Here is a 14,455-nt window from a genome sequence, read left to right on the forward strand (position 1 = left end):
TTAAGCTAGTGCCACAGAAGGGTGAGTTTTTGTGAAAAGGAGGTTAACATTTGCTCACTATCACATCGGTTTTACATATTCAAGCTTGATGTACTTGTAAAATTCCCATCTACCTACCAGCTCCGTATGAGACATTACATGTGGTAGGCACTTAAGGATTTATTGAATGACTTTAATCCACACTGGGCCTGTATGTGTACTGTCTTTTATGAGTGTGAAGGTGACAACACTTCCTGTCTTCATGATGCCCTTGGCTGAGATGTACGGTCATTCTTGTGACCAAAATTGGGCTGTGAATTTCCATGGGCAGAGTAGGTAGCAGAAGTATCTGACCTACGATTGTGATATGGCCCCTTGTTCGGCCTGATCAAGCAAATCTCTGTAGAATGTAAGCATAAGCACTTACTTTCTGGTCAAAACCAGAAGAAATCTGTCATTCATAAGAGTTCTTATCACAGCACTTAAACTGAGCTAAATCAAAGGCCAGTGCTCTGTTTTGCAGATTTACATAGAAAGACTTATAAGTTATGCTGATATTGACATTTGTCCAACTAACTGGAAGAGGATTGTCTTGGGAGCCATTCTTCTTGCCTCCAAGGTTTGGAGTGATATGGCTGTGTGGAATGAGGACTACTGCAAGCTCTTTGAGAACATTACAGTTGAAGAAATGTGAGTTTGTACGGTTTTTGTGAACTTTCTAATCATTTTTCAGTACTTTATGTGCTCCCATAAACTTAAACACTTTAAGAAATATTTTTAAAGGTTATATTGTGCAGATAAAGAAAATGGGTGTAAACACCACATACTTTTTCCATCCAGCTTTAGAACAACGGTTCATATTTTTCATTGTTTGCTGGTAGGTCTTGGTAAATTGATGTCTTAATAATCTCATAAGTTGAAAAGTATTTTTCTGGTGAATATTTTTGGCATTATCTTACCAGTGTACTACCAGAATATAATAATACACTAAATATCTTTATGACTTTTTCAAAGCTGTGTGCAAGTTTCAGTCTCTTTGTAATGAGCACAGGTCTAGGACCTCTGGACCGTGAAAAATGTGTAGTTTCACCCTGAGTTACACATTGTGAATTTGCTTTTGCTAGTGTTGCCCCTGCTTTTATCTGAAGTTCTGTTTTATAGAAACCTTGAGATACAGAATAGCCGCAGATCCCTGTGCCCCTGTCCCATCCCCAATAGGAGTGTTGCATGTGTTTAGAAATTGGGCTGATGAGTTCGAAGTTCCAGTGTTCCCCCTCAGGCAGTCTGAGAAACATTGCTGGAGCATTATCCAGTGCTCACCACACTCAAGAGGTTCCCAGGGCACCTCATACAACCACAGCAGCACTTTGGGGGCCCCGTGTTACCTGTGAGAGTGCAAGAAATCTTGCTGAGTCATGGGGCTGCTCACAGATGGCACCAACATGATACTGAAACAGGAGCTTCCTGGGGTCTTTCTTCCAGTCTGGCCTCATGACTGCTGTAAAGGGAAGGGCCTTGGAGCTGGTATGCAGAGAGAGCCAGGGAGGCATTTCCAGCAGAGGCTCTCACAGTGTCCACTAGACAGCGAGAATGGCTTTGTGGGTGACACTTAGGGAAATCTGAAGGAACACCTCTTGATGACATTGAGCAGCATATGAAGATCAAGATCATGACAGACAGTGGTAAGAGGTTTGGGGTTGTTGTTTTTATTTTTTATTTTTATTTCTTTACATTGGCCTGTTACTGCAGTTAAGACTGTCTTTCAGAATGTACGCAGTCCCAGAGGTGGAGCCTGATGACTGAATAGCAGTCTCTGCCAATTGTGCTCCCTGCAGGAATAGCAAATTTATCAACTATCTAAACAAAAGAAAGCACCTGCATAGGAACTAAAAATCAGGTAAGCAATTACAGTACCTGGTTTTAACTTCATATCACTGAAAGAAGCACTGAATAGTGTAGAAAAAACAGTCTTGAATTGCTGATGCCACCCCTTCCCCATGTCCCAGCAGTGGACCTGTGGTGAGGAGAGCATAGCAACTGTGGGACTTTGCATTAAATTCAATGCTGCCTTGTTGTAGCAGAAAGCAAAACAAGACTGCTCTCATCCAGTGCCCACCCACACAGGAAACATTTAGACTAGCCCTAGCCAGAGAGGAATTGTTCATCCCAGTGGGTGGAACTTGAGTTGTGAAAGGTTACTGGCTACTGTGGGATAAAATACTCTGGAGTCCTTAATAAACCTGTAAGTCTGTCTAGGCCACAAGGACTGCTGTGCTGTGCTTGGAGACAGTGTATTTAGGGGAATGTGACCTACAGAGACGGCAGCTGGGGCAGCTAGGGAGTGCTTGCCCACCCTTCCTCCAGTCCTAGACAGTGCAGCTCACAGCTCTGACAGAGACCTCTTTCTTCCACTTGAGGGGAGGAAAGAGGACTTTGTCTTGCAACTTGGATACTAGCTCAGCCACAGCAGGAGAGGTCAGTGTCATGAGACCCCCATTTCAGGTCCCAGCTTTGGGATAACATCTCTAGACAAACCTTGGGCCAGAAGGGAACTTGCTGCCTTAAAGGGACTCAGTAATGGCTGGATTCATCACTTTCTGATGAAAGAGCCCTTGGGCCCTGAAGAATCACCAGTGGTGAACAGGTAGTACATGCCGTGGGCCTCGAGTGAGACTCAGAGATGTGCTGGCTGCAGGTGTGACCTAGCACATTCCCAGCTGTGGTGGCTATGAGGAGAGACTCCCTCTGTTTGAGAAAAGCTGAGGGAAGAGTTAAGAGGATTTTTCTTGAGCTTAGATACCAGCTCAGCTATAGTGGAGAAGAGCACCAAGTGGACTGTTGGAGTCCCCGATTCAGGCCTTCGTTCTTGAATGGCATCTCTGGACCTACCCTGGGCCAGAGGGGAGTCCGCTGCCCTGAAGAGTGAGTTCCAGGCCAGGTAGCATTCACCACAAGCTGACTGAGAGCACTTGGGCATTGAGTGAGCATCAGTGATGACCTGACAGTAATCCCCATGGGACTGTGATGATGGTGTATGTGGAGACACCTGGGCTGTCTGGGCAAAGGGGAGGGAAGAGTGGGAATGGATTTGCCTGCTAGATTCAGTGCCAGCTCAGCCATGGTAGAGCAGAACACCAGGTAGATGTCTAAGGTTTATGACTCCAGCCCTGGCTCCCAGACAGCACCTCTTAACCCATCCAGGGACCTGGGGAACTTACTGCACTTAAAGGAAGGACAGAAGCCTGGCTGGCTTTACTACCTGCTAATTGTAGAGCCCCAGGGACTTGAGTGGCAGCAGGTACTTGTTACAGTGGGCCTTGGCCCACCACAGTGCTGGACCAGCTTCAGATCTAGTGCTGTCCTTGTGGTGGTGGCCACAGGGGTGCTTGTATTGCTCCTCTCTGAGCCCCAGGCAGCCTAGCAGAGAGAGAGAGACTTCATTTGTGGGAAAGTGAGGGAAGAAGTGAGTCCCTGTCTGCTAATCCAGAGAATTCCTTCAGGTCTGGTCTCTGACCACCAATGTGGTACCTCTACAAGTCTGCAAAACACAATGACATTCTTCACAGAAATAAAAATAAAAAATGAATTCTAAAATTTATATGTAACTACAAAAGACTCAGAGTATCCAAAGCTATCCTGAGCAAAAAACAAACGAAATCTGATTTCAAATTATACTCTATAGCTATGGTAATCAGAACAGCATGGCACTGGCATAAAAACAGACACATAAACCAATGGAACAGAATAGAAAACCCAGAAACCAATTTATACATCTGCAGTGAACTCATTGTCAGCAAAGGTGCCAAACACATACAATGGGGAAATGACAGTCTCATCAATAAGTGATTCTGGGAAAACTGGATATTCATATGCAGAGGAATGAAACTAGACCTCTCTTTCTCACCTTATACAAAAGTCAAATCAAAATGGATTAAATATTTAAATCTCAGCTGGGTGCAGTGGCTCACGCCTGTAATCCCAGCACTTTGGTAGGCCAAGATAGAAGAATTGCTTGAGCCCAGTAGTTCAATACCAGCCTGGGCGAACAAGTGAGATTCTGTCTCTATTTTTTAAAACATTAAAAATTAAAAAAATTATTTAAATCTAAGACCTGAAATATGAAACAAATAAAACATTGGGAAAACTCTCTGGGATACTGGACTCAGCAAATATTTCTCGAATATTTCATAAGCATAGGCAGCCAAAGCAAAAATGGGCAAATTAGGTCACATCAAGTTAAAAAGCTTCTGCACAGCAAAGGAAAGAATCAACTAAGTGAAGAGACAACTCACAGAATGGGGGAAGATATTTAAAAACTATCTGACAAGGGATTAATTACCAGAATATTTAAGAAGCTCAAAGAACTCCATAGAAAAAAAATCTAATAATCTGTTTTTTAAAATGGGCAAAATATCTGAATAGGCATTTCTCAGAAGAGGACACATTAGGCAGGCATGATGACACGTGCCTGTGGTTTCAGCTGTTTGGGAGGCTTACGTGATCCTTGGAGATTGAGGCTGCAGTGAGCTGTGATTGTGCCACTGCACTCCAACCTGAGTGACAAAGTGAGACCCTGTTTCGAAACTAAGGCATATGAATAGCAGATAGGTATATGAAAAGATACTCAACATCAATATCATTAATCTTCAGAGCAATGCAAATCAAAATTACAATGAGAGATCATCTCATCCCACTTAAAATGGCTTTTATTATAAAGATAGCCAATAACAAATGCTGGTGAGGATACAGAGAAAAGGTAACCCTCATACAAGGTTAGTGGGAATGTAATTTAAGTACAACCACTATGGAGAAAAGTTTGGAGGTCCTCAAAACTAAAAATAGAGCTACCATATGATCCAGCAATCCTACTGCTGGGCATATATGCAAAAGAAAGGAAGTCAGAATATCAGAGAGATACCTGCACTCTCATGTATATTGCAGGACTATTCACAACACCCAAGATTTGGAAGCATTCCGAATGTCCATCAACAGATGAGTGGCTAAAGAAAATGTGGTACATATACACAATGGAGTACTATTCAACCATAAAAGAGAATGATATCCTGTTACTTGCAAGAACATGGATGGAAATGTTGAGTGAAATAAGCCAGGCACAGAAAAACAAGCTTCACATGTTCTCACTTATTTGTGGGAGCTAAAAATTAAGACAGTTTGTTTGTTTGTTTGTTTGTTTGTTTTTTGAGATGGAATCTTGCTCTTTCACCCAGGCTGGAGTGCAGTGGCACTATGTCTGCTCACTGCAACTTCCACCTCCTGAGGTCAAGCGATTCTCCTATCTCCGCTTCCTGAGTAGCTGAGATTACAGATGCGTGCCACCATGCCCGGCTAATTTTTGTATTTTTTGGTAGTGATGGGGTTTCACCATGCTAGCCAGGCTGGTCTCGAACTCTTGACCTCGTGATCCACCTGCCTCAGCCTCCCAAAGTGCTAAGATTACATGCATGAGCCACTGAGTCCGGCCTCAAACAATTTAACTCGTGAAGATATAGAGTAGGAGAATCGTTAGCAGAGGCTGCTAAAAGTAGTATGGGGGATGAGGAGTAAGGGGTAATGGTTAATAGGTACACACATATAGTGAGAAAGAATAAACAAAATCTAGTGTTTGATAGCACAACAGGGTGACAACACTCAAGAATTATTTAATTGTACATTTTACAGTAACTAAAAGAGTGTAATTGAATTATTTGTAAAATAAAAGTATGCTTGAGGCATGATGGATATTTCATTTACCCTGATGTGATTATTACACATTGTAGTCATCAAAATATTTTATATACCACATAAATATATACACCTATAATATACTCCAAAAACATATTTAAAGATTTTCATTCAGAATTACTACACTGTATATTTACAAGTGAATTGAGGATTCTTGTTTCTAAGAAGAGACTCACTAGTGATGGTCAGTTGGTTTTGAAATGGCTACTAAATTACTGCTTTGCTAATAGTAGAAACTGAGTTGTCATGGTGATATCGCTAGTAGCCATTTTAGCAAAGGATGTTAAAAGAAAATGAATTTGAAACAAATAGAAGTACTTTGAAAGCTGCAGAAGCTAAAGTGCTCTTAATCACTGCTGTCATCAGTCTATAAACTGGTTTCTTGAAGGGAGCAAAATTTGTAATTATGAACACTTAGCTCCGTTATAATGGCGGCTAAATTGTTCTCAAAACCAGCAGCTAATCTGGTGGGGCTCTAGTTCTAGTTACAAGGTCAGAGAATATGCAGAGAAATGTGCGGGTTTCCACAGATGTGAGCTCCAGAAGCAGTGGTGGCAGAAGCCGGCTCCAGTTCTACACAATGCTGTTTGTAAATGCAGAAGCACCCGGATGTATGCTCTGAACAGGAGCCCTGTTCACGATTTTTAGAAATTGTAAAACATTGCAACAAAGTGTGTAATGTACATTTATCTTGTCCCTCTGCTGTTGATTGTAATGATCTCTTTTAGACTGTAAATTGAACCATTTAAGAATTAGTGTTTATCAGATTTTTCTTAAAACTTTTCAACATCTGTTTGTCTTGTTAGTATATATTTTCCTTCAGAAGCATCACTAATTATCAGGGAAATGCAAATGAAAACCACAGTGTGATACCACCTTACTCCTGCAAGAATGGCTATAATTTAAAAATTGAAAAATCATACGTGTTGGTATGGATTAGGTGAGAAGGGAACACTTACACTGCTGATAGGAATGTAAACTAGTACAACCACTATGGAAAACAGTACTGCCATTCAATCCAGCAATCTCACACTGGGTATCTACCCAAAACAAAAGAAGTCGTATGAAAAAGACACATGCACATGCATGTTGATAGCAGCACAATTTGCAATTGCAAAAATATGGAATGTCCATCAATGAATGCGTAGATAAAGCTTGGAATATATACACCATGGAATACTACTGATCCATAACACAGAATGAAATAATGGCCTTTGCAGTAACTTGGATGAAGCTCTATGCCGTTATTCTAAGTGAAGTAACTCAGGAATGGAAAACCAAGTATCATACATTCTCACTTATAGGTGGGAGCTAAGCTATGAGGATTTTGTATATATTTATACACACACACACACACACACACACATGTACATACATACAAGTTAAACTGAGCAACTCCTATTCAGAAAATTTGCTGTGCCTGTAAAGGGTATGCTATTCAGCCATTTAAAAAACAACAAAAAACTAAGAAGATACATATCCTTTAGGCATAATGGTTTTCTTCAATAACTAAGTCTCTATTAATAACATGTTAATTATATAAAATACTGTATTTTATACATTTAAAATATGTTTATGGAAAAACATAAGAGATTATAAAGTGCATATATTCCTATAGTAAATTAAGTCCTGATTAGCTGATTATTAAAGCATTATCTGATTTGCATTCCTATAGTCTTATGGTTATATGAATAGGAAATTAATGTTGAAAGTTTCAGTTAGGTTTTCAGTTAAACAAATGAGAAAACCACATATCTGCTTATATCTTGACTGCTTTCCATACTGGAGAACATCAAGCATTTGCTGACTTAGCCAATGGATAAAACTTTAAAACCAAGAAACCAAATATGTTGCTGAGGTATTGTTTTTATACAGTTAAATCTTTACAGGGATTACTATGAAAGTGGTAAGATTACTCTAGTTTTATATTTATTTAAACATTTAACAAAGTGCTGGATACACTGGCTTGTGTGTGTAATACCAGCACTTTGGGAGGCCAAGGTGGGAGTATCACTTAATCACAGGAGTTTAACACCAGCCTGGGCAACAAGTGAGACCCTGACTCTACAAAAAGAATTTTAAAAAATAGCCCAGCTAAGTGGCATGAACCTGTAGTCCCAGCTACTTGAAAGGCTAGGATCATGCCACTGGACTTTAGCCTAAGCAACAGAGCAAGACCCTGTCTCAAGACAAACAAACAAACAAAAATCTTTGGCCAGGACAGCTGATGAATAATCATGTGGCAGAGGGCTGCTCCCAGCCTGTTCCCCTCTCACCACATTCAACTCATCCCCACATTCTGTTCTGGCCAGGGGTGACAGATGCGGAGCACCTTGGGGTTTCGTTTCCAGCTTACGAGAAACACTGTGAAAGGCCAGCATCCTACCAAAAGACATGACATAAAATGGGTTTAGTCTAGCCAAGGTGTTTCTCTTTGATTTTTCTTTTTTTTTTTTAATTTATTTATTATTATTATACTTTAAGTTGTAGGGTACATGTGCATAACGTGCAGGTTTGTTACATATGTATACTTGTGCCATGTTGTTGTGCTGCACCCATCAACTCGTCATTTACATCAGGTATAACTCCCAATGCAATCCCTCCCCCCTTCCCCCTCCCCATGATAGGCCCCGGTGTGTGATGTTCCCCTTCCTGAGTCCAAGTGATCTCATTGTTCAGTTCCCACCTATGAGTGAGAACATGCGGCGTTTGGTTTTCTGTTCTTGTGATAGTTTGCTAAGAATGATGGTTTCCAGCTGCATCCATGTCCCTACAAAGGACACAAACTCATCCTTTTTTATGGCTGCATAGTATTCCATGGTGTATATGTGCCACATTTTCTTAATCCAATCTGTCACTGATGGACATTTGGGTTGATTCCAAGTCTTTGCTATTGTGAATAGTGCCGCAATAAACATACGTGTGCATGTGTCTTTATAGCAGCATAATTTATAATCCTTTGGGTATATACCCAGTAATGGGATGGCTGGGTCATATGGTACATCTAGTTCTAGATCCTTGAGGAATCGCCATACTGTTTTCCATAATGGTTGAACTAGTTTACAATCCCACCAACAGTGTAAAAGTGTTCCCATTTCTCCACATCCTCTCCAGCACCTGTTGTTTCCTGACTTTTTAATGATCGCCATTCTAACTGGTGTGAGATGGTATCTCATTGTGGTTTTGATTTGCATTTCTCTGATGGCCAGTGATGATGAGCATTTTTTCATGTGTCTGTTGGCTGTATGAATGTCTTCTTTTGAGAAATGTCTGTTCATATCCTTTGCCCACTTTTTGATGGGGTTGTTTGTTTTTTTCTTGTAAATTTGTTTGAGTTCTTTGTAGGTTCTGGATATTAGCCCCTTGTCAGATGAGTAGATTGCAAAAATTTTCTCCCATTCTGTAGGTTGCCTGTTCACTCTGATGGTAGTTTCTTTTGCTGTGCAGAAGCTCTTTAGTTTAATGAGATCCCATTTGTCAATTTTGGCTTTTGCTGCCATTGCTTTTGGTGTTTTAGACATGAAGTCTTTGCCCATGCCTATGTCCTGAATGGTACTACCTAGGTTTTCCTCGGTACTACCTAGGATTTTTATGGTATTAGGTCTAACATTTAAGTCTCTAATCCATCTTGAATTAATTTTCATATAAGGAGTAAGGAAAGGATCCAGTTTCAGCTTTCTACTTATGGCTATCCAATTTTCCCAGCACCATTTATTAAATAGGGAATCCTTTCCCCATTTCTTGTTTTTGTCAGGTTTGTCAAAGATCAGATGGCTGTAGATGTGTGGTATTATTTCTGAGGACTCTGTTCTGTTCCATTGGTCTATATCTCTGTTTTGGTACCACTACCATGCTGTTTTGGTTACTGTAGCCTTGTAGTATAGTTTGAAGTCAGGTAGCGTGATGCCTCCAGCTTTGTTCTTTTGACTTAGGATTGTCTTGGAGATGCGGGCTCTTTTTTGGTTCCATATGAACTTTAAAGCAGTTTTTTCCAATTCTGTGAAGAAACTCATTGGTAGCTTGATGGGGATGGCATTGAATCTATAAATTACCTTGGGCAGTATGGACATTTTCACGAAATTGATTCTTCCTATCCATGAGCATGGTATGTTCTTCCATTTGTTTGTGTCCTCTTTTATTTCACTGAGCAGTGGTTTGTAGTTCTCCTTGAAGAGGTCCTTTACATCCTTTGTAAGTTGGATTCCTAGGTATTTTATTCTCTTTGAAGCAATTGTGAATGGAAGTTCATTCCTGATTTGGCTCTCTGTTTGTCTGTTACTGGTGTATAAGAATGCTTGTGATTTTTGCACATTAATTTTGTATCCTGAGACTTTGCTGAAGTTGCTTATCAGCTTAAGGAGATTTTGGGCTGAGACAATGGGGTTTTCTAAATATACAATCATGTCATCTGCAAACAGGGACAATTTGACTTCTTCTTTTCCTAACTGAATACCCTTGATTTCTTTCTCTTGCCTAATTGCCCTAGCCAGAACTTCCAACACTATGTTGAATAGGAGTGGTGAGAGAGGGCATCCCTGTCTTGTGCCAGTTTTCAAAGGGAATTTTTGCAGATTTTGCCCATTCAGTATGATATTGGCTGTGGGTTTGTCATAAATAGCTCTTATTATTTTGAGGTATGTTCCATCAATACCGAATTTATTGAGCGTTTTTAGCATGAAGGGCTGTTGAATTTTGTCAAAGGCCTTTTCTGCATCTATTGAGATAATCATGTGGTTCTTGTCTTTGGTTCTGTTTATATGCTGGATTACGCTTATTGATTTGTGAATGTTGAACCAGCCTTGCATCCCAGGGATGAAGCCCACTTGATCATGGTGGATAAGCTTTTTGATGTGTTGCTGAATCCGGTTTGCCAGTATTTTATTGAGGATTTTTGCATCGCTGTTCATCAGGGATATTGGTCTAAAATTCTCTTTTTTTGTTTTGTCTCTGCCAGGCTTTGGTATCAGGATGATGTTGGCCTCATAAAATGAGTTAGGGAGGATTCCCTCTTTTTCTATTGATTGGAATAGTTTCAGAAGGAATGGTACCAACTCCTCCTTGTACCTCTGGTAGAATTCAGCTGTGAATCCATCTGGTCCTGGACTTTTTTGGGTTGGTAGGCTATTAATTATTGCCTCAATTTCAGAGCCTGCTATTAGTCTATTCAGGGATTCAACTTCTTCCTGGTTTAGTCTTGGAAGAGTGTAAGTGTCCAGGAAATTATCCATTTCTTCTAGATTTTCCAGTTTATTTCCGTAGAGGTGTTTATAGTATTCTCTGATGGTAGTTTGTATTTCTGTGGGGTCGGTGGTGATATTCCCTTTATCATTTTTAATTGCGTCAATTTGATTCTTCTCTCTTTTCTTCTTTATTAGTCTTGCTAGTGGTCTGTCAATTTTGTTGATCTTTTCAAAAAACCAACTCCTGGATTCATTGATTTTTTGGAGGGTTTTTTGTGTCTCTATCTCCTTCAGTTCTGCTCTGATCTTAGTTATTTCTTGCCTTCTGCTAGCTTTAGAATGGGTTTGCTGTTGCTTCTCTAGTTCTTTTAATTGTGATGTTAGAGTGTCAATTTTAGATCTTTCCTGCTTTCTCTTGTGGGCATTTAGTGCTCTAAATTTCCCCCTACACACTGCTTTAAATGTGTCCCAGAGATTCTGGTATGTTGTATCTTTGTTCTCATTGGTTTCAAAGAACATCTTTATTTCTGCCTTCATTTTGTTATGTACCCAGTAGTCATTCAGGAGCAGGTTGTTCAGTTTCCATGTAGTTGAGCGGTTTTGATTGAGTTTCTTAGTCCTGAGTTCTAGTTTGATTGCACTGTGGTCTGAGAGACAGTTTGTTATAATTTCTGTTCTTTTACATTTGCTGAGGAGTGCTTTACTTCCAATTATGTGTCAATTTTGGTGTAAGTACGATGTGGTGCTGAGAAGAATGTATATTCTGTTGATTTGGGGTGGAGAGTTCTATAGATGTCTATTAGGTCTGCTTGCTGCAGAGATGAGTTCAATTCCTGGATATCCTTGTTAACTTTCTGTCTCGTTGATCTGTCTAATGTTGACAGTGGAGTGTTGAAGTCTCCCATTATTATTGTATGGGAGTCTAAGTCTCTTTGTAAGTTTCTAAGGACTTGCTTTATGAATCTGGGTGCTCCTGTATTGGGTGCATATATATTTAGGATAGTTAACTCTTCCTGTTGAATTGATCCCTTTACCATTATGTAATGGCCTTCTTTGTCTCTTTTGATCTTTGATGGTTGAAAGTCTGTTTTATCAGAGACTAGTATTGCAACCCCTGCTTTTTTTTGTTCTCCATTTGCTTGGTAAATCTTCCTCCATCCCTTTATTTTGAGCCATGTATGTCTCTGCGTGTGAGATGGGTCTCCTGAATACAGCAGACTGATGGGTCTTGACTCTTTATCCAGTTTGCCAATCTGTGTCTTTTAATTGGAGCATTTAGTCCATTTACATTTAAGGTTAAGATTGTTATGTGTGAACTTGATCCTGCCATTATGATATTAACTGGTTATTTTGCTCATTAGTTGATGCAGTTTCTTGCTAGCCTCGATGGTCTTTACATTTTGTCTTGTTTTTGCAATGGCTGGTACCGGTTGTTCCTTTCCATGTTTAGTACTTCCTTCAGGGTCTCTTGTAAGGCAGGCCTAGTGGTGACAAAATCTCTAAGCATTTGCTTATCTGTAAAGGATTTTATTTCTCCTTCACTTATGAAACTTAGTTTGGCTGGATATGAAATTCTGGGTTTAAAATTCTTTTCTTTAAGAATGTTGAATATTGGCCCCCACTCTCTTCTGGCTTGTAGAGTTTCTGCCGAGAGATCTGCTGTTAGTCTGATGGGCTTCCCTTTGTGGGTAACCCGACCTTTCTCTCTGGCTGCCCTTAAGATTTTTTCCTTCATTTCAAGTTTGGTGAATCTGGCAATTTTGTGTCTTGGAGTTGCTCTTCTCGAGGAGTATCTTTGTGGCATTCTCTGTATTTCCTGGATTTGAATGTTGGCCTGCCCTACTAGGTTGGGGAAGTTCTCCTGGATGATACCCTGAAGAGTGTTTTCCAACTTGGTTCCATTTTCCCCCTCACTTTCAGGCACCCCAATCAGACGTAGATTTGGGCTTTTTACATAATCCCATACTTCTTGCAGGCTTTGTTCATTTCTTTTTCTTCTTTTTTCTTTTGGTTTCTCTTCTCCCTTCATTTCATTCATTTGATCCTCAATCGCTGATACTCTTTCTTCCAGTTGATCGAGTCGGTTACTGAAGCTTGTGCATTTGTCACGTTTTCTCGTGTCATGGTTTTCATCTCTTTCATTTCGTTTATGACCTTCTCTGCATTAATTACTCTAGCCATCAATTCTTCCACTTTTTTTTCAAGATTTTTAGTTTCTTTGCGCTGGGTACGTAATTCCTCCTTTATCTCTGAGAAATTTGATGGACTGAAGCCTTCTTCTCTCATCTCGTCAAAGTCATTCTCCGTCCAGCTTTGATCCGTTGCTGGCGATGAGCTGCGCTCCTTTGCCGGGGGAGATGTGCTCTTATTTTTGGAATTTCCAGCTTTTCTGCCCTGCTTTTTCCCCATCTTTGTGGTTTCATCTGCCTCTGGTCTTTGATGATGGTGATGTACTGATGGGGTTTTGGTGTAGGTGTCCTTCCTGTTTGATAGTTTTCCTTCTAACAGTCAGGACCCTCAGCTGTAGGTCTGTTGGAGATTGCTTGAGGTCCACTCCAGACCCTGTTTGCCTGGGTATCAGCAGCAGAGGCTGCAGAAGATAGAATATTTCTGAACAGCGAGTGTACCTGTCTGATTCTTGCTTTGGAAGCTTCCTCTCAGGGGTGTACTCCACCCTGTGAGGTGTGGGGTGTCAGACTGCCCCTAGTGGGGGATGTCTCCCAGTTAGGCTACTCAGGGGTCAGGGACCCACTTGAGCAGGCAGTCTGTCCCTTCTCAGATCTCAACCTCCGTGTTGGGAGATCCACTGCTCTCTTCAAAGCTGTCAGACAGAGTCGTTTGCGTCTGCAGAGGTTTCTGCTGCTTTTGTTATTGTTTACTGTGCCCTGTCCCCAGAGGTGGTCTACAGAGACAGGCAGGTTTCCTTGAGCTGCTGTGAGCTCCACCCAGTTGGAGCTTCCCAGCAGCTTTGTTTACCTACTTAAGCCTCAGCAATGGTGGGCGCCCCTCCCCCAGCCTGGCTGCTGCCTCGCGGGTAGATCACAGACTGCTGTGCTAGCAATGAGGGAGGCTCCGTGGGTGTGGGACCCTCCCGGCCAGGTGTGGGATATGATCTCCTGGTGTGCCTGTTTGCTTAAAGCGCAGTATTGGGGTGGGAGTTACCCGATTTTCCAGGTGTTGTGTCTCTCAGTTCCCCTGGCTAGGAAAAGGGATTCCCTTCCCCCTTGCGCTTCCCAGGTGAGGCGATGCCTCGCCCTGCTTCAGCTGTCGCTGGTCGGGCTGCAGCAGCTGACCAGCACCGATCATCCGGCACTCCCCAGTGAGATGAACCCAGTACCTCAGTTGAAAATGCAGAAATCACCGGTCTTCTGTGTGGCTCGCGCTGGGAGTTGGAGACTGGAGCTGTTCCTATTCGGCCATCTTGCTCCGCCCCTCTGTTTGATTTTTCTATAGTCTGAAGTGTAAAGAGTATTCCTGCCCCATTAGAGTGACAGCTAATAAATGGCATCCATCATTTCTGTCATCTGATCACTATTGCGGTGCCTTGGGAGTCA

At 41.3% G+C, this 14,455-nt stretch overlaps 1 protein-coding gene and 1 long non-coding RNA gene across 6 annotated transcripts in view; one reads left to right on the forward strand and one right to left on the reverse strand.

Moving 5' to 3' along the window:
• The window catches only part of LOC105499837 (cyclin-Y-like protein 2), a 50,851-nt gene that overhangs the window by 23,582 nt on the left and 12,814 nt on the right, over positions 1-14,455 (forward strand). For all 5 annotated transcript variants that reach the window (XR_011608062.1, XR_011608061.1, XR_011608060.1 and 2 more), the window contains exon 8: positions 503-669. Coding sequence is in view for 2 of the 5 variants with exons in the window: in XM_071070133.1 (XP_070926234.1) it covers positions 503-669 (167 nt within the window). In the remaining 3 variants the exon portion in view is untranslated. The remainder of the gene's footprint in view (positions 1-502; positions 670-14,455) is intronic.
• Positions 1,697-3,348, reverse strand: LOC139356346 (uncharacterized). The gene is made up of 3 exons (XR_011608094.1): positions 3,239-3,348; positions 1,894-1,993; positions 1,697-1,808 (listed from the first exon to the last, which is right to left on the reverse strand). It is a non-coding gene; the product is annotated as an uncharacterized lncRNA (long non-coding RNA).

This window comes from Macaca nemestrina, chromosome 9, assembly GCF_043159975.1.
Source record: "Macaca nemestrina isolate mMacNem1 chromosome 9, mMacNem.hap1, whole genome shotgun sequence".
Lineage (NCBI taxonomy): Eukaryota > Metazoa > Chordata > Mammalia > Primates > Cercopithecidae > Macaca > Macaca nemestrina.